This window comes from Lagopus leucura, unplaced genomic scaffold (assembly GCF_019238085.1).
Source record: "Lagopus leucura isolate 7727_CA_CO unplaced genomic scaffold, USGS_WTPT01 Super-Scaffold_100026, whole genome shotgun sequence".
In the NCBI taxonomy this organism is placed as follows: Eukaryota; Metazoa; Chordata; class Aves; order Galliformes; family Phasianidae; genus Lagopus; species Lagopus leucura.
Window position 1 is genome coordinate 2,070,496 of NW_024962277.1, and position 25,211 is coordinate 2,095,706.

The following is a 25,211-nucleotide window of genomic DNA, read 5'->3' on the forward strand; positions in this document are numbered from 1 at the left end:
CAGAGGCATGTTCTGAGTGATAACAAAACTGTGGACACTGGAGCAAACTTATCTTTTTTCGCCACTAAGTGCACGTTCTTTACACGTTATTTCCCTTCTATACAAGGACAAATGCCTTCTCTGTCTAGTGAGTTACAAGTCTTTTCTGTATCTAGAGGAAGGAAAAGAATAAGCCACAGTTCCCACCTGATATCTCCCTTACTTGCAGGTCAGATTTTTTTTTTTCTTAATCTTTCCTCATTACATCTTAGCAAAACCGATTTTTTCCCATGAGTTTTGTCCAGTATCCCTTTGGTTACTGTCAAAGCAAAACCAAGAGCAAAAGGTCTTTGTTTTATTGGTAAGTTGGAAGACCAAGCAAACTGGTCATGCCTGAGCTCTTGCTATAGCCTGTTAGATTGTGTGGGCCATTGAAATGGGCATTTCCTTCACCTCACTTCCAGTTTTTACAGGAATTGTAGAAACTTTTAAGATTTCTGAGCTTTGTCAAAGCTTGTTGAAAAATAGCTGGTATTTTAGATGTGTTGGGAGGACTGCTGGATAATGCCATTCTGGATAATGCATCTTCTGGTTGGGAAATGGACCTCTTTGCACCTTTTTCTTCTCAACTTATCTAATAGTTAATGTTGAAAAAGAATTAAATTGTATGTAATATTATGTAGGGATATATGTGTGGATTATGACTGTGTAGGGCCTTTTCTTGTGGGAATAGAGTATACTTTCCATTAGCTTTGCAAGTATGTATTGATATAACAGCTTGAGACTTTTAGGGCAGTGAAATGTACATAAGCTAAGAAGCCTTATGATTAACAGGAAACTATTCAAAGCCTGGGAACCTGGTCTGAAAAGTGACATTATGCTTGATTCAGTTCCCATGACAGAGCTCCCATCAAGCTGAACTATGCTGCTAACGAAACCGATTAACCTGGTTAGCTCAGTATATTGGCAGCCCTCCTTGTGAGTTTTGTGGGTTCATGTCTTTCCTTCAGGGAGATAGTTGTTTTTCAAATAGCACTGTGCACTAGGAAAGTCTGCTTTTTTTTTTTCTCCTCCCCCATCCCCCCAACCCCATCGTTGAGTCACTGACTAGAATGTCAGAATGACAGAACCATAGAATCATACAATTGAGGCTGGAAAAGATCCCCAAGATCCCCAAGTCCAATGGCAACCCACCCCCACCATGCCCATAGCCATGTTTCTCAGTACCACATACTCATGGTTCTCGAACACCCCCAGGGATGACTCCACCACTTCCCTGGGCTGCCCGTTCTGGCTCAGTTTTACTGCTTTTAGTACTCGGATGCTTGTCAAACTCATCGGTGGGTTGTATAATTGGTGGTGGTGGTTTGCAGGACGGCTCTTTGGTGCAGTTACTCATCTTGATCATTCTTAATCCCATCAAAGTATGCTTTTCAGGGGGCACCCTACACAACATACTTACAGGAAGAGGAATTACACAAATCCAGAAATCAGTGAGCAAGTTAAGGTCAAGCAGGTCAAGATCCAGGTAATTCTCTTCCTTTTAAAAAAAGAAGGGAGAGAATTACCCAGATCTTGAGCTGCTTTTTGCGTTTGACTTCACGATGTCTGGGCAACTGTGAAGCCAGATTTTAGCCCGAGCGGCACCAGTGCGTGGCTGTCCTCGGCCGCAGGGGCTGAGGCCGGCGCAGGCTAAAGGCTGAGGAAGGCTGAAGCTGCAGCTGAAGGCTCGGGCCGGGGCAGCGCGGAACGGTGGCGGCGGGATGCGCGTTGCCGCAGGGGCGCTGTGCGGACGGACCGCCCGGGTGCAGCGCCGCCATGGCCGCCGACTCCGCGCCGCCCCGCGTCCTCAACGTGAACGTGGGAGTGCTGGGCCACATCGACAGCGGCAAGACGGCTCTGGCGCGGGCGCTGAGCACCACCAGCTCCACCGCCGCCTTCGACCGGGCGCCGCAGAGCCGGGCGCGGGGCATCACGCTGGACCTGGGCTTCTCCTGCCTGCGCACCGCGCTGCCGCCTCAGCTGGGCCCGGGGCCCGGCGAGCTGCAGTTCACGTTGGTCGACTGCCCGGGGCACGCCTCCCTCATCCGCACCATCATCGGCGGTAAGGGGCTCCCCGCTGGTGCCGCTGAGGGTGGGACTCGGGTCCCCACCGCCCCCGTTGCCCCTTAGATTAACCCTACGCTCGCGGATAAGCGCGACTTCCTTCGGCTCTGCTCTGCTCACTTCTCTGGAATGAAAATTTTCCTGCCTGTGAGACCCCGCCTGCAGTTTGTAAGGGCAGCTGCTGCTTCTTCCCCGTGCCGCAGTGCGCTGCGCCCTGTGCTTGGAGCTGTGCTGCACCTGCTGGACGTGCACACGGCGAGCTCTTCTGCTCTGAGCTCTAACACAGGAGCGTTGGAAGCGTTAAGTGGAATTTGCTCCATTTCAGACTTTGTATATGATGTGAGAAGTTGATTCTGGCTTGCTTTAGAGCTCGTTTAAGGCAAGTTCACATTGTTAGATGAAAAATAGGACCTTTTCTGTTTCTTGCCCAAAGCTGGGAGGTGGCTGTGCATGGCTAAGGGCACAGCGGGGATCGTGGCTGCAGGCAGTGTGAAGTAGGCACAGGTCGGTCAGCTGAAGTACAGAAACTTCTGAAAAGTCATTTCGTATGCATCTTCAATGCTGGTGTCTCCTTAATGTCAGTTATGAGCCTCACAGGTAATTAGCAGTAGGACAAGTGGTAATGAGTGAGTGGCATCTAGATGCCCCGTGGGAGGTTCAGGTGGGCTGACAGGTGGACTTAGTGATCTTAGTGGTCTTTTCCAATCTTAGTGATTCAGTGATCCTGTGCCCAGAGGTGCAGCAAGAACTGCAGCCACAGGTTGGTCAGTTAAAGTATAAGAAGTTCTGAAAATTTATTTCCCATGCATTTTCTTGCTCGTGTCCCCTTTGTACCAGGGAGGAGGTAGTTCTGCAATGCAGCGTGTGTTTATTGGCAGCTGGACTGAGGTTCTGACTTATTCTCTCCTCTTGCTGTATGAACCAACCCTGTCAGAGCAGACGTGTGAGTGGTGTTAGCAGTGATAACATGGTATTGTTTGCATTTCTTTTGGATAGAACAATAAACATTTCACTCATTTCTTGATTTCTGCAGCAGCGTCAGTAATGTGTGCTCTGTGGCTGCAAGGAGTGGCTCAGTGCTGAATTCCAGAGATCTGCGGTCGTCTTTTGTGCTTTACAATCAGTTACCGATCTTAAGTGCTTGTAAGCACCTGATTATCTTCTGATGAACAAAGTGTATTTTGGCAAATGGTAGCTTTTCTTGGATGGACTGACAGAGTGACTGGTAGATGGGCATTCCTTTCTTCAGGAAACAACTGCTCTGAGGGCTAAACTTTCCTTGTGAAGAAGTCTCTGAAAGCTTGGGGAAAAACAGCTTTTGTTATTGCTTGTTTGGGGTGTTGTTTAATACATAGATTTTTTTTTTTTTAATTGCTTCCTATTAATTGTTTTTATGAAGATGTTAGAGCATTTACTCACTGCTACCCACACTGGTAGAGTAAGTTATTCAATTTATGTCACTGTAATGCTGTGCTGGGAAAGGATGTGGGCTAGACTAGTTGAATGGTGGTTTTCTTCTCAGCAAAAGTGCAGGTAGCAATTCAGACACAAAGCGTGTCAAACTTGTTGGAACTATAGTTCCAATTATAGCAGGTTACATATTCTAGTGAAAACTCTTGATTGTTTGGTTAGTATGACTTAATGCAATTCTATATGTTAAGAAACAGAATGGCAGAGAAAATACAGTATTGTGTTAATACTTGGAGCTAGAAATTTCAGCTGCCTGCTTGGTAGCATACACATAAATCTTGACATTGGATGCTCCTTTATTTTTTACTACCAGGTTTAAAAAGTGAGACCTTGTTGTTAAAACCTGATCTGTGCTGGTGGGAACACTTGCAATTTTAGTATGTTTTGGTGAAATTCAAACTGAAGTATAGCATGTCCTGTGCAACAGGATACATCCTTCAGTGTTTAAGCATCACTTCAGTATTGCCACTTTGTCTGAAACAGAAAGCCAGGCTGCCCAGATCACAGTACTATAAAATTTAGTCTGAACAGTTGTGATTAGGAAATAGATGGAAACAGTTTGCTGTTCCATTTTCATTACAACCATGGAGGCTGTGGTGTTGTTTTTTTTTTTTTCTTTAATCTACTTTTTCCTTTTATCATAAATTTTCTGCATTGAAAGCTTTTAAATAAAATATAAGAGCGAAGTGCTTTATCTTCCTGTCTTTATTCTGCACTTTGGATTTTCCACAGCTCTTGAAAATGGTGCTCTTCGCTGTGTCCTGAGATAGCTGTAGATGTGAGTTAGCCTGCAGAGAAATGGGAGATGTGAAGGCTGTGAGGAGCTGGAAGCGTGATGGGAGGGCTCTGTAGCAGCCTTTTCTTCTGTGTTACCCCTCATGCATGTGGCTTTTAATGTTGAAGCTACAAGGGTGAAAATATGCAACCGCGTGCTTGTGTTTGAAGCCTTCTTCTCTCTGAAGGCTTTGTAAACTAGTTGGCTCCCCATTGATGGCTCCATCCTATGGGATTGCTGAGTAGCTCTGGGTTTATTCATTTTGTCCAGTCTACCACCAGACAAGCTCAGGAGGTTCCTTCTTGGGAAAAGGAGAAAGCAGTGCTGTCATCTCTGCCCTTCTCTTTTTGTTTTTTGGTTTGCCTGCTCTCCCAGGTTGTGTCCTAGCAGCTCCATCCTCTATAACTGCCATCTCTTCTATGCACCCAAGATACTCCTGAGGGTTGATTCCTCTGCTGTACAAAGCTGATAAATCCACTCACAGACTCACTGAAACTATTTATTCTTCTTTAACGTATTTTTGTCTCTAGCTCATTCTTGAAGGGCATTTTTATGGCTGAATCTAGTATTGCATTTTGGTCATGCTGCACTAGGTAGCACTTGACCTTGCAAATACTTCTCGCAGTCATTCACAGGATGCTTACATAGAGACAGTACCTTAGGATTCAGGGTGCAGAATATTTGAACAGTAACCAGATGGAATGGAAAATGGAAGTCATATTTCATTCTCTGCGGCTGCATTTTTTTTACAAAGCCTGCCCTTGGAAAAAACAAAACAAAGCAAAACAACATATCAGATATTAAATCAAAAGTAGGGTTTTTGGGGGGGTTTCTTTTTTTTTCTTTCTCTTTTGTCTTTCTCTTTGTTTGTTAACTTGCATGCTAGGAATTGGAAGTGCTGCAAACAGTTCTGCCCAAAGTGCTCTCTTGTTATCTGAAAGATGATAGTCAAAGGCTGGAATGGAATAAGTGATACTTGACTCACCACATTGTAGTTTTCACTTGTATTTAAGCCATGCTGATTTATTCCTCAACTTCTGTGGGTTTGATGCTGCAGGAAGGTGTACTGTGGATAGCTGCATGGTTTGGACTGTGCCACGTACTTCATTTATTTCTAAATAAATGTTCTTCTGAACAACAGGAACACAATGTTTTTTCTGGTAGTTTATAATAATTTCAAGGTTACAGCAGAGGATTATCTTACACACAATAAGCTGTGCAACAAGCAAAATGTTTGTATTTATAGCTGTTGGAAGTCAGTTTGCTTAACAGAAAACAAATCTGAATAACTGAATTTTAATAGTCAATTCGTTGGCTTGTCACAAGTGACACAAAGCATCTGTGTTAGCATTAGTCTTGTGCTTGCCTTCTGCCCTGAAGGAATGACTGCAAAATGCAACGCTGCTTTTTCTATCGGGGCTGTTTTTCCTGTATTGCTATAGAGATCTAAGTGATGTTCTCACAGAATTTCACACTGAAATTAGGTTGTTTCTGTTGCAGTGCTATGGGTTTTGTGTGTGATTTTAAAGCCTCTGTTCTTGTGTTGAATCTCAGCTCTCCAGCATTCCCCGAAGCTGATGTTGCCTTCATCATAGTAAAAGACTTGCTTTAACATTTGTTTGCATCCAGACCCATGCATCCAGAAGGGTCTCAAATGAGTTCAGCAGTAGGGGATGCCTGCAGAGAGGTTACACAAGTTAATCTTCCAGGAGAAATTCAATCCCCATATTTCATTTTAAGACCACTTTGCGTAGCAAAGTAGTTTAACCAGTAGCAGATTTTTTACTTGCTGATGGTTAATTTCATGCCCTACAAAGGGTCAGCACACTAATACAGAAGAACATGATTACTTCACCCCAGCTTCCCCCACACGCACGCAGCGAGGGGATCCTGCACTGTTTGTTTTGGGGGAGCTGTTGTCGGGTGCCCTTTCTGTTTAGTTTTGAGATGGGTTCTCAAAAGAACTTCTACAAAAGAAAGTTATCTTTTTTTACCCTATGAAGTTCAAAGGACAGAGCAGCCTTAAAGCAGGCTTTAATTGGAAAGCTACTGCTTGACCCTGGTTGTCTAAACCTGTGGGGGGAATTCTGGCGATCTTGTAGTTTTGTAATCCTTATGCCTGGCTGAACCTTTGACCTTTTTACTTTATAACTGGAGCTTCATTGTCACCATTTGTCCCCGCAGTTCCTTTCAAAGAAAACTGCCTCGCAAGTGTCTGTTTCCACTTTGCTGCTGTGTTCTGTTAAGGAAGGGTATTAATTCATACCTGATACATCGGAGGGGCCAAGACTTTTGAACTTGCCCAAGAGCTTGGGGACGGGGAAATGAGCATAGCGAAAGCATGTCTTGCTGATGCAAATGAGTACAATGAAAACAGTCTTGGGAGATCAAGGGAAACGTGGGCTTGCTACCAGCATTCACATTCAGTCAGATGCAGATTATTTGTAAGATTAATGCGCGGCAAAGGAAAGTACTTTTATAACATTTGTTGTTTTGATGGGTTGGTGGTAAGCTTGTAAGAGGATTTGCAAACTCAGCGTTATTCTTGTGTTGTTGTCCAGAAAATACACTGCCATCAGCATGAACTTTTGCTTGTTGACACCTGTGTGAAGGTGCAGTTCTTTGTTTGCTCACACAGAATGGAAAAGAAAAAAAACAGGGTTTTAAGGTGTGCGCGTGTATGGATGACTATAAATTTGTGTTGAGGACTCTTGCTTTTGATTAATAATGTTGAGTGGAAACTTGTTCTCTGAGGACAGAGTGCTTTGTGTTGTTCAGTGGATGCAGTTGTGGTCGGAAGGGTCAGTGAGGTGATTTGAGGACTGGGCTGCCAACTCGAGCTAAGAGCAATGCAATAAGCAACCTTGTTGAAATTATTAAGCTATTGGTCCCACGTGACGTTTTGTATTCCTGAAGTTTGATGCAGTGGAAATACTTGTGAGTCAAGAGAGTTCAGCGTTTGGAACTATCATTAATGTGAATGGTCTGTTAAGTTTGTTGGATTCCTGGTGCTTATAAACTGCTGACTTCGTGTTAGAAATGCAAATCTACTTTATTTCTGTGAATGAAAAACCTTTCTCTTGAAACTGAAACACTGTTCATTTTTAAACTCGCTTTCAGGAATTTGTTTGGAGCCCGATACTCTGACAAATTAAAGGAGCATTTTCATTGAAATTTCTTAAGATAAAGCTCTTTTATTTTCCTATTATGGAGCTGTGTGTAAAGTAGAGGCAGCCAGTGTAGAAACAGGACTGGCCTACAATGCCCTCCTCCCAACCCCCCAAAGCACAACTTCTTCTACAGGATATCACAGTGCACAAGAGGGCAGCATTTGCTTACGATGTAGGATCCTGATGGTAAGTAGGTAGGGTAACAGGTCAGCGTGGATGAAATGACCTTACTTTGAAACTAACCAACATTAAGTAGAAGATCTGAAACTCAACTGGGGCTTTATTTTCCCCTTCCTAAAGAAAATGACCCCTGTGTTCTAAGGAAGGTTAGTCTTACTTCATTTACAACTTGGATAGCATTTTTTAAGCATTAAAATACACGAAGTGTTGTCTTACATTACCTGACACAGATGGGACAAAACAACTGGGTTTCATGGAAGTTGAATGTGGGGGGGGGGGGTGGCTCTCCTCTAGTTGAACTTGTAAAGCAATTGAGAATGTCAGAGCTGTGAAGTTCGGTGCACACAGCTACTTTTTCTTCTCCGTTTTCCCACGTTATTTAGCTCAGTGAAAGCAAGGTGGTTGCACTAAATCTACTTTGAAGTGTCTCTGTGCTGTGTAGGGCTTGTGTGAGATCAGGGGTAGAATCAAATTTCTTTTTGCTTGTGTGTACCAGAATAGTGGTCTATGCGTGGGGTTTTAATCGGTATCATAACTAATTATTCTACTTTTCCACTGATCATACATTATTTCTCATTTCTGTTCATAGTGATGTTTTCTGAGTGTGGTGACAGTGAGACTAGCCTACTGTGATATGCTGTGATTTCTGTGTTAATGCTCTCTTCTGCATTTTCGGCTTGGAGCTAACTTCCCTATTATTTACAATAGATTCGATGTGCTTCTAAACCGTGCAGCAACTGTTAAGTAGTAATAAAGGAAAAAGCAGTCTTTCTTTTGACTTACGGGTTGAAAAGGTTAAAAGAAAGCCATCACCTTCTGATCTTAAAGCTATATTGAGTAATTGCATTCTCTTCTGCTTCACTTTAGAATTCCATAAGAGATGTAGTATTCAGTTGTACTCTGTTTTGAAAAGGTGCATATCTTGTTCTGAAGGTGTGATTTATAGTTTCATTCTCCATCTTAAACATAGATTGTAAAGGAGTCGCTTTACAGAAACTTGCTTGAATGTTGCAATTCTTTTCCTAATACAGGACAACTTTCCTACAAAGCTGTTGAGTGGTTTTGCACACAGTTGCTTGTATACAACAAAATTGGGCTAATTCACACTTCAGTGTTTGACACAAAAATTTGACAGCTTCTCAGGAAAACATAATAAGCAAGTCCTGTAATGGTGTTGACTGGTTCTGTTTGATCATTTTCCCTATTGATTTAAAAACAGAATTTCTTTGTTCCATCATGCTGTGTGCTAGCATTCATCAAATAACTACGTGCCTTTCATTTCATTTTTCCCTCATTCTAGCTTGAGTTTCGTGAGCTGTTTGGGACAGCGATTGAGCGTTATTAATCCTTTTTCAGATGTTTTAAAATACAAGCTATTCTCATCAAGTCTTAGAAATACCTGCATAAAACCTATTTCAACTTACTGTAGGATATGAAGCATGTTTGTAATTAGAGTTGCTGTTGTCAACACGAATTTAAAGCAAATTTTTCAAAGCAGTATTTTTGCTGATGATAGATACATTTCCTTGGCTAAATAGTCCAGTTTAGCAATTTACAGTGGTCTACTTATTAAACCAGTTTGTTGATTAGGTTCTACTGCATTTGTTTTACAGCTTGATTTAGAAGCTGTCTTTAAACTGTAGATGGTAGATACAATTTTAACGATACATTGCTTATGTATAGAACTCACTTTTAACAGTTTAGCTTGACAGAACGGGGAACTTAGCTTCTTTAATATTTTTTTTACTAGTAGTAACAATATGTGTTCTTGCATGACTGTTGTACTATTTTTCAAAACCTTTACAAAACCGAAATGCAGATGGAAAAATCTTCTAGCTAAGAAAGCAAACCGAAGCTGCGCACTGAAGTCATTGCTAAAGTCTCTGAATGGAATAAGAAGTTGTTCCTGTGGTGTGGCAGAGAGCTGTTTTCTCTCGGTAACCCCAAGGCTGGCCTAGCAAGCTGAAGAGTGAGGCATATCTTCAGTGGTGGTAACTTCCAGCTGGTTCTTGAATGCATTCTGTTCTTTGGGTCACAGCTCGTAACACAGAAAAACTGAGCAAGAGCTCCCGCAAAGAAAGAGTTGAACAGCTTGCATGTTAACTGATTGTAAAGATACCATGCGTTCTGTGAGGAAATGTTCTCAGTGCTATCTGTAAAATTCAGATTAAATAGCTGTTCTGAAGTGCTTCCTTTAAACTGCTTGCTTCCAGAAGCGTTGCAGGCTAAGTAAATACCAATAGTTCTTATTTCCCAAGTCCTTATCAGTTATTCTACCAAAATGTTCTTGCTCGGCCTATCTGATCTCTTCAAGTGTACATGAAATGGTTAGTGCTGGTTTCCAATTTGAATTACGATCTCTGTTTCAAACTGAAGCTGATTAATTCTACATTAGATTGTAATTATCAGCATTACCAGCACTAGGGTTGGCTTCAAGTAGCCAATATATATGTGGGATATGACAGCGGAGTAGGAAAGAAAGGAAATAAAGCAGAGTTCAAACAAAACTGAGCTGCCTGTATCCAGCGGTACCTTACGGGTAAAAGATGAATTTTCATTTATTTATTTTTACACTCTTCCATGCTAAGTTTGGATCTTGAGAATTACAGAGTTTGCCCAGGTAAGAAAGCAGGCCCCTCAGCCCAGCCTGGAGAGATGAGTTGATTCATTTTGGGTTAATGATTTGCTTGCTTAAAAAGCTGTTCTCTTTCAGTTCTTGCGTAGAAGGATCATGAATATGTTGTTTAGCTGACTGTAGATCTGCTTTTTCTACAGTGCCATAAAAGTGAATTTAATGCAGTCCCCTGCAGTGCTTTCTCGTCTTCTGTGCCAAAGTTTTCCCTTGCTTTTACTTCTTATTTGGGGTGCAACATGTGGTTGGCATATAATGGCAGTTGGTACTCTCAGATCTTAGTTGATCTTTTGTACTGTGGAATTTTGCCTCCATCTGTAGTGTCATTTCACATTTTTCTTTTATTTCCAGTGTGTACATCGTAGAACAGGTGGGCATATTCTGGAAATGATTCCTGTATCTGTAACATTTGAAGTAGTCTTTGGGAACCTGTTGGGCAAGAAAGGCTATAGGAATACTTGATAACTATTGGTAGGACTGTCTGCTTACATTAACCAGGGTCAGCAAGGGAAAATATCTTTTGTTGCAGACGTTTATTCATGCTTAAAACTCCTCTTGTTGTATTAAACACTTCCCTTCCAGCATTACTGCTTTGCAGAAGAAAGTTTCCAAAGTATGCAAAAGCTGCATTTCAGAGAATGAAACAAAATAGTTGTATTTTTCTTTTTTGGGGGATCAAGAGGGAGAAGGAAAATGGTTTCCTTGTATTTAACCGTACTGCTGGATGGAAGACAAAGCTCGGTCTCTCTTGCTGACTAATGTCATCATCGAGGCATTTTTTTTCTCCCACAGAGCAATTTTGTCTCCATTGAGACCCCCACAGCCATTGGCAAGGCTATGGCCCGAGATTAAATCTCATGCTTGGATGAAATTCTAATGACTGTAATTGTTTCCTCTTTTCAAGTCTGTGGTCCCTTCATCAAAGAGTGGTGCGGAAATTATGCATTTATGTTGTAAAAAGGGAGGTCACGATTACCTGAACCTGTGGTTGACTTTGGGGATTCTGTGTTGTGTTCTGGCAGTGGTTATCCACACTGACATTCTAGTATGTGAAATGATTTAAAGAGTGACTTAGGGTATACACAGAAGGGTACACGTGTAAGGCAGCAACGTCCCAGTCCTTTGGCCATCACATCCTGCTGGGCTGCTGCTACCGTGTAGGGTGGGGAGCTGCTCTGGTGTCTTGGTCATAGAAAGCAGTAAGCGTGGCACACGGTGGGTGTCTGAATGATGTACCAGAGCCAATTCCCAGCATGCTACAGCAATGAGGTGGTGCTGGGTTTGGCTGCCCAGCTGGGGAGTGCTCAGAGCATGCTGGCTCTGTGGCTGTTAGCCTGGGTGCTGGTGCTGGTGTCTGGCACTGCGGTAGGGCTGTGATGAAGGGATTTAGAAAGCACTCAGCGTCAGAATCTTTTCCTGATCTCAGTGGGGTAAGGATTGAAAAACACGACAGAGAAATGCCCATTGCACTGGTGCTGCTCAACCTGAGCAGTCAGCTCCGAGCACCTGGCACTGACACTTGGCCCGGTGTCTGGCAAAGTTACAGCTTGAAATAACAACTCAAGAATGGCTTATCCTCTTTTCTCCTTCCTCATGTTAAAAAAATGCCTCAAAAGCAGATTTCTGCGCCAAAATTGTGTGTACTACATATATATGTGTATAAATATGTGAATGCATAAAGAAAAAGCTTGAAACAATTGTTGATTGTATTTATCCTAAAGAGTGACGTACTCAGTATTGCTTAATGTTCAAAAGTGATGAAGTGGGCATCCCTAAGGAAGTTTTCTTCTCTTGATTTGTCGACTTTGAGGTTTTTACCTTATAATAGGAGAGCAATGTGTTCATTTCTTATCCTTTTCACCTGACCAGCAACTGAGATCCTCCTGTTTTTTGTTTTTTGTTTTTTGTTTTTTCAGGCTTTCTGATGAAGCTGTGATGCTTGGTGATGATTGTCATTGAGCTCACCCTTTGCTCTGTGCTGTGCATTAGGATTTCCAGCAATGCTGTCTCATTCTGTCCAAAATTGGTATTTCTGCAGAATCTCTTGTGGGAAGAGGTTCACTTCAGTCTTTGTGGTGCTGTTTATTCCATCCAAGGGCAATATGAGAAATGCATTTTGGCGAAATTGAGCTGTACCAAACTTTACACAGAGAAAGTATTCTTGTGGTTAAAGGCAACGAAAAGTTCTGAACTGAAATTGCCTGATCTGTTTATTTTTATTATTTGATCAGTGGCTGACAATCCCATTTTTACTGAAATTTCTTCTCTGGATGTTTTCATCACGAAGCTGTGTTCACCAATAGGTTTGGAGGGGGGAGAGAGCACTGTGTGTTTTTTCATTACAGATCACTAAGTGTGTGTATGTATTTATATATATTTAATATTCTCAAACAGAAGCCCTGATGTTTTTCAACCCAATCCTGACCCAAAAAAAGCACTTTTTTTTTTTTTTTTTTTTTTATAGAATGCTTTATTGAAATTAATGCAGTGGTTGAACACTGTTGCTTTTTATATTCTTTTTCCTTTACATTTTCAAGATTTTTAGTTTTGTCCTGTTAAGAAAACTGTAGGCCTTAGCTAGGAAAACTGTAGACCACATGTAAAGTGATGTCAGGTGTATGGAATCTTTTTCCTGTTTTCTTGCATATAATTGACTCAACCCGGGGTAAATACGGAATTGGTTATGTGACATTTAAATTAGTTGATCGTATCCCTTCCAAAGCTTTCACATACTGTTTTAAGCGCTTTTGCAATCTCTTACTAAGCATTAAGGTGGTTCTGTGTAGACATAGTGAAAGTAGCCTGGATCAGCTTGGTTAAAATACTGCACTGAGTACAGCTTGTCGTAGGAAGCAGAGCATTGCATAGCATGAGTCCTTGCTGAAATGAGGGATGACTGGGCAGTAGGAAGGTGGCAGACAGCTTTGTACTCAGCCAGCAAAACAGCCCATCAGGAGAGTTTTCCAAAATTACTGTAGAAGGTAGTTTGCTGCTAAGTAGTAATAGCGATCACTACAAAATATTCTGAGTGCCTGAGCTGTGCTATCTCTACCTCTGTTCCCAAAACATTGAGCTTTAGTCATCGAGGCTGTATTCTTTCTCAGTGCTTTCAGCATTGAATTAAGCAGTGATTAGTACTCTTTCATTATGCGTTAGTTTATCTTAGTGATGCATTGTTGGCTTATTGGATTCGGCTGATGCCTGGCTATTGCAGCAGGTTTTATTTTCTTGCTGTGCCAGAACACTGAAGCTGGCAATAGAGAGACATTCATAACGTTGGCTTTGTTTTTAGTGTTGGTCTTACCTGTTTTTTGGAGGAAAGTAGAAGATGTGAGACCTTTTTTCCCCTGTGCACCTCCTGGATGTTTGGGAATGAGCCGTGCAGCAGGTTGATCTTACAGCTTGGAGTTAGGATGTTTTATTTCTTGATGTTCATAAGCAGGGCAGTTCCACATATGAAGAAAAAGAAATATTTTTCTCCTTAAAAACGGTGAGGAGAGGAGGAATGAGGAGGAATGAGGAGGGGGCAGTGCAGTGGGAAACAGCTGCAGAGCTATTCCTTTACTAATCCCTGCTTTCTGTATAAGAGGAAGAGATGAGAAAAGGACGTCTGTACCATTAAAAGCTCACCTTGGTTGTTTTGTCGTGATGGGATAGGAATTAAACTCAAGGGAGCCCTGGTGGTCTGTGATTTCGAATGGCTTTTGGCAGAGGTGCAGGGTTGCTGCTATCTTGCTGCACTTCTGTATATTTGATGTTGTCTGTTTGGATGTTTTTACGTTACTAAATATTCCGTTTGCTTCCAGATCTAGCAGCATGGAAGCTTGACTTCTACTTCAGTGATATCCTGTAGTGGAATAGGCTTCTCTGGCTGCCCAGTGCTGTTGGCAGAGGGAATGGATTGTCTCTGCTGTCTCTTGGTACTGCAGACGTCAAGGATTTCGTTTTGGTGGTAAATCTCATCCTACAGTGTGTGTTCTCTTGGATTTTGATTTCATTCTTTCCTGGGAAAACAGAGTTTTAAATCTGGCTCTTTAAGAGAGGCAGCAAATCTTCTCATTGGAAATTTAACTATTTTTTCTAAGCTAAAGAGAAGTGTGTTGTTTAAATCATGGTTGCTACCAAATGAATAGCTGTTTAGAAGTTATCCCCCCACACTTGTGGACCTTCAGGTTCTCTTCCCCATGTAATGCCTACCTTTCTTTTTTCTTTTTTTTCTTTTTTTTTTTTTACATTCCAGAGTTGAAAATAATGTAAAAGTGTGAGAAAAAAAATATCTAAATACCCATTTATGTGATACTTATCTGTTTTTTTTTTTTATTCCCATGCAAACTAGTTGTTAAAGACAATTTGACTTTACCAAAATTACTCGCTTTTTTCTCTCTTTATATACTATTTCAACGTCATATTTTTACAGTACAGTGAGGTAGTTTTTTTCTCAAAAGCAGACCAACTGTGGCATTTTAAAGATAATTAATAAAATTAATTTATTGTGAATACTTTCATGAATTCTTCCAACAGTATTTAATTTTGAAATCTACAGTAAATTGTCGGTTGGAATATATTGAATAAATTTCCTTTGTACTTCTCATCTTCTGTTATTATGTGGTTCTTCAACAACAGTTGTCTCCATCGTTTATGTGAACGCCAAAGTGATCAGATAACAAATGAAGCATATTTGCTGGAGTCCTCTTACAGTGAAGTTTACATGCTGAGTCCTCCATCCCTTCTTCTATCAATCTAGTTTCTGTTGTTTAATTTGGAATCTGTTGTTTTGAGCACAGAAGACTCAAGTGTGGAACAAGACCTAACAATGTGTGTAGGAGGTAACTGGTAAGAAGCAAAAGCTTCTGAAAGCGGCTTCCTGCAAAGGCTTGTGTCATCTTTGGATATTCTTGATGTACTTCTGACGCTGGTTTGTACCAAATTATGTTTAGGAGTTGCTTCTCTTGGTCTCCCGAGGAACTTTATCACAGAGGACAACTTAGCAAGTGTGGAGGATTTAGCTGGACATCAGGCATGGCACTTCCAGCATCTAAGCTGGCTTGGGGTGGCTCAGAGCTGGTACTGCTGCTCGGTGAGTTTTGCAGTGACCATTGTTGTCTTGAAGTGTCCTGGTTACCTCATTCCATGAGCAATGAAAATGTAAATTTACAGGTATGGTGGAAAAATCACTGCTTTGCAGTCGATGCTATTTTCTTGTTTATCTAGCATTCTTAGTCTGTTCATATTTCCATGAAATAAGTTCAGCAGTGCCAGCATTCCTGAGGGGTGATCACATGAGCTGGGCAGAGCAGCATGCATTCTGAGCAGACTTTGTTTGCTGGAGGCTTTGCTTCCCACTTCCCTGGGGATGTTTTCAGCCTCTGTTCTAGCTCTAGAATGTAGTTTTGGGAAAGCAGTCCTTAATTAGCAAGTGAAACATAGGAGAGTGAATGTGTGTGGGATGAATTGCTGGGAGGGAGACCTGTCGTGCTTTTTCTTCTGCTGGCTCTTCTTGGTCACAGCTCTGGCCTCAGTGAAAGTTTTCATCCTGATTGGTATTTTACTTAACCAACAGATGTGGCTGCTTACAAACTTCATTTACATGAAGTGCCTGCCCTCCCAACTCACTGATTTTGTTTTATTCAGTTCTAGAGAAAATGCTAAGGAACTTGTTCTGAATTATTCTGACATATCTATGATAATCTCAGCATGTTCTGCTTTATATAGGATTGCAATTGGACTATGAAATTACTTTGCAGGGCTGTGTTGAAGCACAGCACCTCTGAAGGTTCTTCAAAATACCTAAAAGAAAACCTTTTCAATTATGAATTTGTGAGATGAAAGGACTTTTTCTGTAAATAGGTTTCTGTACGTTCACCTTATGAGATGCATGCTTTTCTATGCATAAAAGTTGAAGCAATAAAGAGACCTGCCTGTGTCCAGGATTAAACTGTTTGTAGGGGGCAAGTGGAGCTCAGCCTGTAAGCTTTCTAAAGCAGGGATCCCTGTGTGTATCCGTGAGGTGCCATGCACACTTAAGGCTTTGTATAGAAGCAGCAGTTCAGAGCCCGCCTGGGCCATTCACACTCGTGCAGCCCTGCAGCCAAAAGGAGACCTTGCAGCTCTTAGGTCCAGAGCACTTTGTACTTGGACTGGGTCATTTGCACCAGTAAGTCTTTTAAAATAATTAGGTAGGTTGTTTAAGTAAAATTTCCAGATTATTTGAATTATTATTCAACCAGTGAAAATATGAATATCTTCTTAGGATGCTTATTCTGCTGTCAGTTAAGACATCTTTATGTAGTCACGATGTCTTAGCTTTCCCAGTTAATGAAAGCAGTTTTACCTTTCCTCCTGATGCTGCTGTTGAAAAAAATTAAAGAACTGTTACAGTCTCTTTCTGTGGATGCATGTCATTAAACTTCAGGCCCTTTAATCCAGTATGAATTCAAAACCTGGCAATTATTGTCTGGTTTATTTAGTAGTTAAACTCTTACTGCTTTCCTCCTTTACATCACCTTCTTCATTGCCATTGCTTTTTATTAATTATATGAAAAATGTATTAATGTGAAGCAAATAGCACAGCACCTACAGCATCTGGATTGCTTTGTGAAGTTGTCAGTTTGGATAACGTATCTGGCATGAGAGTTTGTTTCATCCTCAAGTACTGGGAAGTGAGATTTACCTGACTGCAGAGCCCTTGGGACTATTCTGAAATGAGCTGTATATCTTGAGCAATCCTACTCAGCAAGATTTTAAATAAAAATAAATGCACTGTCAAAAGCCCTTCCAACGCCCTAGCAGAAAGCATGCAGTAGTTCCATGTATCTGATGATGGCTTCCCAGGAGAAGATCCCCTGGTCCAGTGTGGTGTGTCTTGATGCAAGGCTGAGCCACGGAGAGCACCTGTGTGTTCCTGATGCGATACCAAACTGCAGTGCATTGCCTGCCATGGACCAAAGGCCAGAGGAGAGAGTACCGAATGAATCTCCTTTAGAGTTTGATTTTTGAGTCCCATCTATATTCTAAAACAAAAAGGTGTTGGAGCGTTTGTGATTGCTGAAAACCTGGTTACAGTGAACTGAGTCTTGAAGGGCCACTTTTTCAGTATGGATTTATTTTCCTTCCTTGATCCAGTACTCTAAGAGAGAGATTTCTTCTGTTGGCACTTGGAGGTGGTGAACTTGATTCTTAACGAGATCTGCCCTTCCTTGGGTTTTTTGGCTTTCCTCACGTGGTGTCTGCCCGTAGCATTCTGTGCCACTGGTGACAAAGGGGCCCTGCAGCCTTGGCACTGTCCCTTGCTGTGAGAGCGTGGGCGACTCGACTCGCTCCTCCAGGCAGTGCTGGGCTTCCCTGGAGAAGCACTCCTTGACCCTTTGTACTTTGCGTACAGTATCCGCCTTGCGGGCGGGCTGCAGCCCGTGTTTGGAATGCGTAGCTAACGCGTTCCACTTGGACCCGCCGTTCCATTCCATAATGTTAGCTTTAATTGGCTGTTTTTAAACTTTCATGTACAATTTCGTCGTACACGGTGAATTACCACCCTCTTCGCCTTTTCCGAAGAGCAAGAAACTACAATCCAGGCTGCGCTTCCCCTTGCTGCCTTTTACTGTTGCCCCTGAGGTCCTTCAGAGGCAGCGCTGCTGGGTAGTGCTTCTGTTGGAGGACAGACCTTTTGACTGGTATTCTTCCTCTAAGCTCTCAGACTGTCTTTTAACGTTGTGTTTTTTTGGATGGACTTTTGTAGTTGGAAATGGGATTGTCACATCTTGTCCAAATACGCATCCCCAATTTAGTATCTGTTGCCTAACTCTGCCTAGCGTGGTTGGATATCCAACACGTCCTCCAAGTGATACTTTTGTAAAAGAAAATATTTAATTTGCTTGTTTGTTTCAGGACAGAGTCAGCTATTACCAAGGTTTGTTCTTACTCTGTGTGAATACGTTTCTGTGTGCTTCAGAAGTGTCATTATTTCTTGGAAGGGCAGAAAGAAGTCTTTCCTACCGTATGGGTTTCCATCTGAGCATCAGCTGCAGGTAGTTTGGAGAAAAAGGAATAGTTTAGTTTTTTGAGGAGCAAAATGTAGTGACTGCATATAAAACCAGTCTTGCAGTTGAAGCTCCAAATAGTGATGAGCCTCTTGTTCATACTTGGTTTGAGTAAAGTAAAACAAAGCCTGCCTTTATCCTCCATAACAGGCTTACGAGCTCATGTTTCGGCTTTTCCTTTCCCCTCCCTTTCTGCCGTGGACTCTTTTTTTTTTTTTTTTTTTTTCCCTTTGCTAAGCAGGCAGTAACTCCCCACAATATCTTTAATCTCAACAAGACGTCCAGCGGCTGATGATGCGCAAGTGTTGCACCACCAGAGGTGGGATGATGGCTGCAGCATTCCACATCAGACGTTTTTGGCTGCAGATCTGTTCTTGTGGCCACTGGTTCCTCCCAGCACAGCGTGCGAGCTGCGGGCAGGCGGCTGCCTTCCATTGACTCCTGTTGTGTGCCTCCCCTCGCCTTACTGTGGGCTTCCCCAAAAAGTCATGGCTGGAGTCGTATGGTTTGAGATGAAAGAGCCTGTTGTCTTGTTGAATTATCTGTGTCCTGTCTATATTTAAGCCAAGCTGGCAGGTAAAAAATGAAACAACAGAACAAAAGCTCTGTTATAGTAACATCATAAGGTAGATTTGAGTAAAACTTTGTACTTTATTTAGTTTTAGACCTGTTGTCTGTTGCCCACCTAGCAGCAGAATGGGACTCAGAGGAGCTTCCTGCGCAGAAGTCTGCCCAGTGAAATAAGTCATACAATGCATTTCCCTTAGATGTTATGAATGTCTTTGGGAATGGTATACAATGGAATTTTAAAATGATTTAAATGTACGATCATGGGTCTGGAGGAGCCATCAGGATCTTACATCTTGAGAAGCTAGTTTTTTTTGAAACTAATTTTTAAATCCTAAAGCAGGAATGTCTTTATTTTAATACTCTGGTGCAGCACTTGAAGTTACTGGTTGGTCTGGGGGATGCCTGCAGAGCAGGCTGCTTGGGATGCTGTTTGCTCACTAACAGTGTGGCTGCTGGACACTTTTCAGACGGGCTCAAGAACTTCTCCTTTACGTCTGAACTCCTTGAGTCCATACAAAAATCTGCTTAGGTCATAACGTTTAGCCACACAGGGTTGCTTTTATTGTGCAAATAAAGTACCAGAAATTGATTTATAATCTAGCAGTGCTTCATGGACATGCCTGTTTGTTAGGTATGTGTTCCTTCCCAGCAGAAAGCCTTCAGAGCCCCTCAGTCCTGTGCTTGGCCGCTGCAGTCAGGTACTCCTACTCAGCACGAAGTTCCCGATATAATTAAGGGAAGTTGGGGTAACGTCTTGATTTCTACCTGAATGCGTCATTAAACATTACAAGAGGGGAAATTAGGGCACGGGGTTGGTGTCTTTTTCTTTTCTTTTTCTTCCTCGCTTTTGGTAAATCTTATTTTTGATGCAAGGGCAGTTCTGTCGCCAGCCAGTCCAGCACGTGTAGACGCTCCCCCCGCCATAAAACAATGAGCACATTCAGGCACAACTCGTGTTTTCAGTTATTAAAAAACGGAGCCGTCTGTCTCTGCCTGTGACTTTAATCTTTAAGCCTTTATTCCCCGTACCCCACCCCCTCTTTCTTTCCCCAACCTTTTGTTTGTGAAGTGCAGGGCTACAGGATACGTGGGCCCGCACTTTCTGAATGTTTTGTACATTCCCTTGGCAGAGACAGATGTTTATAACCCTGATGTTATTTCAGTATTGTGAGGGTGAAAACTTAAAAATGCTTTAAAATTGTTTTTCTTTGCCCCTTGCAGCCTTTTTTTTTTTTTTTTTAATTTATTTTTTTATTTTTATTTTTTTGGAGGAGGCTTAATAAGTTGTATACTTTTTAATTGCTTTTATTAAAAATATATATATATTTTTTTCATTGACCTTGGATGAAAAATGCTTGAGCGTTCCAGTAGCCAACCATAACTCTTCTGTAGGGGCAGTGTGTTTCACACGGTGTTGTGAAATGTATCTCATACTGGGCTGCAGCACAGAATGAGCTCCTTGCTGTGGGGTCCATGACCTCTGCTGTGCTTTATTTCTAAGACAGAAATAAGGCAGACTCAAAATACTTGGAGTTTGAATCACGCTAATTTATTTCTAGCTCTGCTTGGAAACGAAATTGTTTTGTTTTGTTTTTAATAGAGGAGTGATTTAGAATCTGCTGAATTCGTGATTTACTTTTGGATTGGTGACTTGCAGAATTGTTCGAGGCTTATTTTTATTAGTCTCGTGGGGACTTTGTAGAGAGATACTCTTGATGTGTAAGAGGTTTAAAATCTGTTTCTTCCTGGTGTTTCTGGAACTTCCTAAGGCTGCAGGTGCATGGTAGGATACATGTCTTTGGACTGATAGAGACAATGAGTAGCAAATCTATGGTGTTAGCTTTGCACTTTCCTTGGGGATCTCTGTGCATTTCTCTCAGGCGTTTGGCTTAAAGCCTTGAATGTAAGTGGAGAACAGTTTAACAGGACTATGAATTTCTGGGCTCTTCCTCAAACTCTCAGAGACACAACTTTGATGCCTGTATCTGCTTTCCCACTACATCCAGACTGCTGTTTAGGCGCTGTGCATGTGCATTTACTCATGTAAATGTGCATTCAGGTTGGTGTCTCTAGCTCCAGGTGGTGCACGATAGCAGTTCTTCCTTCATGATTGCTGCCTAGAGCTTCTTGTTGGATTGCTCTTTCAAAGATACCACTTAGGGATGCGCATCAATAGAGCATCCTTTGGCCAGGTGGGTCTTTAAGAAGTGAGCACTTTTTTTTTCTTTTTTTTTTCTGTCATTAATGTTACTATAATCTAATATTGAGAGTAAGTCTTGTAATTAAGATAAGTTAAAAAATTCTAACAGACATTCCAAGATGTTGCAATTCAGTAATACTTGTAAGCAGATGGAGGCAATAGATACTCTTCAGTAATGATTCTCCTGTCCCTAGGGGAAAAAAAAGTTTGGTAATTAACCATAGTACATTCTCTTTATCCTGAGATAACCAAGTGCTTCAGTTGTGTATTGCTTTTGTAAGGATTTCTGTGCTATTTCTTGCATTGAAACACAGGCACAGATGTGATTGAATCCTAGATATGCTAATGCAATTATATAATCTTATAAAAATTCTAAAAGGACTTGAAAAGATGAAGAGCTGATTGAAATATTACTGATACAGAATACTGTATACAAAAAAATGTTTAAGTATTGTGCGGATATCTTCTTTTCCACTTTATATAATAATTTATTCACATACCTCTAGAAATATGGGCATTTCCAGAGCTGGAAGTGCTGCAGGGGCACCCACATTGTCTTCTCCCTGCTTTATATTATCAGTGAAGCATCTCATAAACCTCACATGTAACATTTCTGAAGCTGAGAGTTGTCTGTTCACTTCTGCTTGATGAGAACTGACTCTTCAGAGACAGAGCAGAAGACGGGACGCTGTGTGCAGCCAGGGAGCTGGGGATGGAGCTGTGTCCTTTTCAGGCAGCCTCACGACTGGTAACTGGGATGCCTTATGCCTTTTTCTGCTTTTTAGCTGCTACTTTTTGGTCTAAGAAATATCTGCGAATACTGCTGGTCTGCCCTCTTGGAAAGAGGGAGCAGAATGATCACACCTTGTTCTTGTGTAGGTTTTTTTCTTTGCACTTTATTTAGCGTACAATATATATTTAGCTTTGCTGGTCAAGTGTATTTATCATTTTAATCTGCCACGTGATTGGCAGTCTTGTAGAGACTATAAGTAAAGCTGGCATGAGTCAATAAAAAGGCTCCTTTTCATCTGGTCTCTTCTCACCTATTTGCTTTTCAGCATTTACCTTAAAGACTTCACGGACTACCAGGAACCATTTATGATCAGCTGTTTAAGGCCCAAGTGTAATGGTCCATTAATTCCCAGAGCAGTCCAGAAACACAGATGGCAAAATACCTCTGAAGATGACTGAAACCTGATCTAATTGCTCATCAGATTCCAGGAAGGCTTACTAGGATGTTGGGCGTGCAGTGCCATCTGAGGAGGTTACAGCAGGGTTTTGGATGTGTCTTGATTTTTTTTTTTATTTTTATTTTTGTCCCTTCCTTTCTTTCCAAATCATAACCATAGTGTTGGTTGATCTACTGTAAGCTTATTACCACATTGTTTCAGAAATGTTCTTTCATGAACTCAACTCTATACAGCATAGAGGCAGTTGGTGGCAAACCTGTATGGTAGGTGTCATTTTCCTATGTCGTGTGAGGACCCAGAAATCTGACATGACTTTTTCTTGTAGTTCGAATGCCAAATTAAGGGACCAAACCTTTCCATAATCTATGCAATACAAACATGCAGTGCCAAAAAAAAGTGGCAGTGCAAATGGTAATAGCCCAATTGTTTTCTTTTCTTGTGCTTTGTTTTGCTTTCAAGTGTATGAAATAGCCTTTTTTTTTTTTGTAGCATATGTCATAGATTGTGCTTCAAGAATGATGAGCAGTATAATGACATTCAGGCTGAAATGTTAGCTAACTTTTGCTTTAGTTTTATGCAATATCCTGAATATTTAACTTCCCAGCTTTATTTGTGTCTGCATTTGCATATGCATATATATGAATGACACTTTAAAAAGTTAATGTTTGCTAACTAATTCACAATTTATGCACTCTCTTTTTCAAGCCAAGAAAGAAATTAATGCGGCTGAAATACCGAGGTGTTGTGTAACTCAGGGAACGTTCACTTTTTTTGTAGCAGTCATCTGTGTCTACTCAGGATGACTGTTGAATGTTTAAGATGTGTAGGCATTTTTAACCCCTTCCATAGTTAATGTTTTCAGCCCTAAATTAAGTAGAGGTTCTTTTTGGATTCTGTCCAGTTTGTGCCGTGTTCGTCGATATAGAAATTCAGATCTGTTAACGTGTAGTAATACAGAAGAGGACATTGCAGCATATGGAAGGATCAGAGAATCACAAAATGGCCTGGGTTGAAAAGGACCACAGTGATCATCTTTCAACCCCCTGCTGTGTGCAGGTCACCAGCCAGCAGACCAGGCTGCCCAGAGCCACATCCAGCCTGGCCTTGAATGCCTGCAGGGATGGGGCATCCACAGCCTCCTTGGGCAACCTGTTCCAGTGCCTCACCACCCTCTGATGTCTTCTCTCTTGTTACTATTTACTTCTGTTTTTACGTGTGCTATATACTATTAAGCATTTCTCATTATAAGATGGGAATATTTACTTTCCTATAGAATGTAGAGAGAACATTCTCATTTATGGCGATTTTTCTGGTTTTCTTCAGTCGTTGAAATTTTGAGCAGGAATTGAAATGTCAGACCCTAGTAGTGTTACTCATCACAGTTACTGCATTTTCTTTGGAAACAGGTAAGTGGAAGTTTCGGGGGGTCAAAGCAAGAAAGTCAATGATGGCATAAATGTCTTTTGCTTTAAGCTTCATCACAGTGCCTTTAATAAAGGATGTAAACATAAATGTCTTAAAATCCAACTAGAGCTAACTTACATCTTAGTTGTGCAAATATCAAATCTGCCTTTCTGTTTGGCTGAAGCCACACAGTATTTAGCAGCACTAATTAAAAGACTGGCATTTCCACATTATGTGACTCATTGTGCTCTTTTTAGAGGGATTTTGATTTCCTTTTCTTCCTTAACTTTATATGCTTTTGTCATTGTATGCTGTTATGTGGAATTTTCTCTATAAAAACTTGAACATGAAGTACTTACTGCATTTGTTTTATTTCCTGTTTTTGAGGCCACTTGTCTTCCAGATTCCTTTTTCAGAACATGCTTAGATGTAAGAGTAGCATTGAATATTACATCCCTTGTGCAGTCCACTACTCTACCTTTCTTCACTGCTTCTAAAAGTAAAAACAACTTTGCATTGAACATAAATGTGTCAGCAGATTTTAAAAAGGACAGCATTTATTTGCTGTAAATACTTGCATACGGAGTGATGAATGTCATCCAACACTTTTCAGCAACACACTGACTGCTGACTGAGCTTCAGTCAGCAGTCCTAAGCAGCTGGGCCTTTCTTGCCTGCAAGTGTGCATTCTCAGCTACTGTCCTTCCTGTGCTGCTCCTGCTTTAGGTGCAGGTGAGGCACAGGTTGTTGGGTGCTTTTGTCTTCTGGTATGTTGCATAGGGAAGGAAAAGCATAGGAAATGATTCCGTGCTGCCAAAATTGAGAAGTTGCATAGCAATTTCTTTTATTGTGGTAGTGATGTATATCTGGGAGCCTTTGAAGGAAGAACTTTGTGTCTGTGTGTGTGGTGTTTTCTATTTATTTATTTTACAAACTATGTAAAATTTTAATGTGCTTGACAAGTGAATTTATTTAGATCATAATGAGAGCTTCCCATACTTGCCTTGTCTTGGAATTGTCTCTCCCCTATTATAAACAAAATCTTTTTTACAAAAAACCTTTTTCCCTTAGCACGGAGATAGCAATTCAAGAGATCTTTGCTTTCTGGAAAAGCTGTTTACTGTTTTTTGACCTTGAATGTTTTTCTTCCTTTCCCATTGTAGCATAAGGCTGCAGAAGGGGACCACAGCATTTGGGGGTGAGTCTGTGCTGCTGCTCTGAAGCTTCTTGGCCTGGTGCTTTTGAACACCTTAGCAAAAGCAAAAAAAAAAAAAAAAAAAAAAAGAGCAAAGATTTCACATTCCATCTCTGTAAGCAGTGCTGCTGGCTGCTCAGGGCGAGCCCTTCCTGTTTTCTGAACGATCTGAGTCCTTGAAAGTAATACGTAGATGTCAACAACCCCATGCTGGATTTCTGCCTGTGTCGCACGATCAGTGGGTGTATCTGTATTCTCAGTTCCCTTTCTGAGCACCTTGATTCCATGCCCAGCCCTCCTGCAC

At 41.4% G+C, this 25,211-nt stretch overlaps 1 protein-coding gene across 1 annotated transcript in view; it reads left to right on the forward strand.

Moving 5' to 3' along the window:
* The first annotated feature begins 1,791 nt into the window (after window positions 1-1,791).
* EEFSEC (eukaryotic elongation factor, selenocysteine-tRNA specific) overlaps window positions 1,792-25,211 on the forward strand; it is a 114,237-nt gene continuing 90,817 nt past the window's right edge. Inside the window, exon 1 of the mRNA XM_042880362.1 lies at window positions 1,792-2,083. Within this exon, the coding sequence (XP_042736296.1) occupies window positions 1,798-2,083 (286 nt within the window). The 5' untranslated portion in view covers window positions 1,792-1,797. The remainder of the gene's footprint in view (window positions 2,084-25,211) is intronic.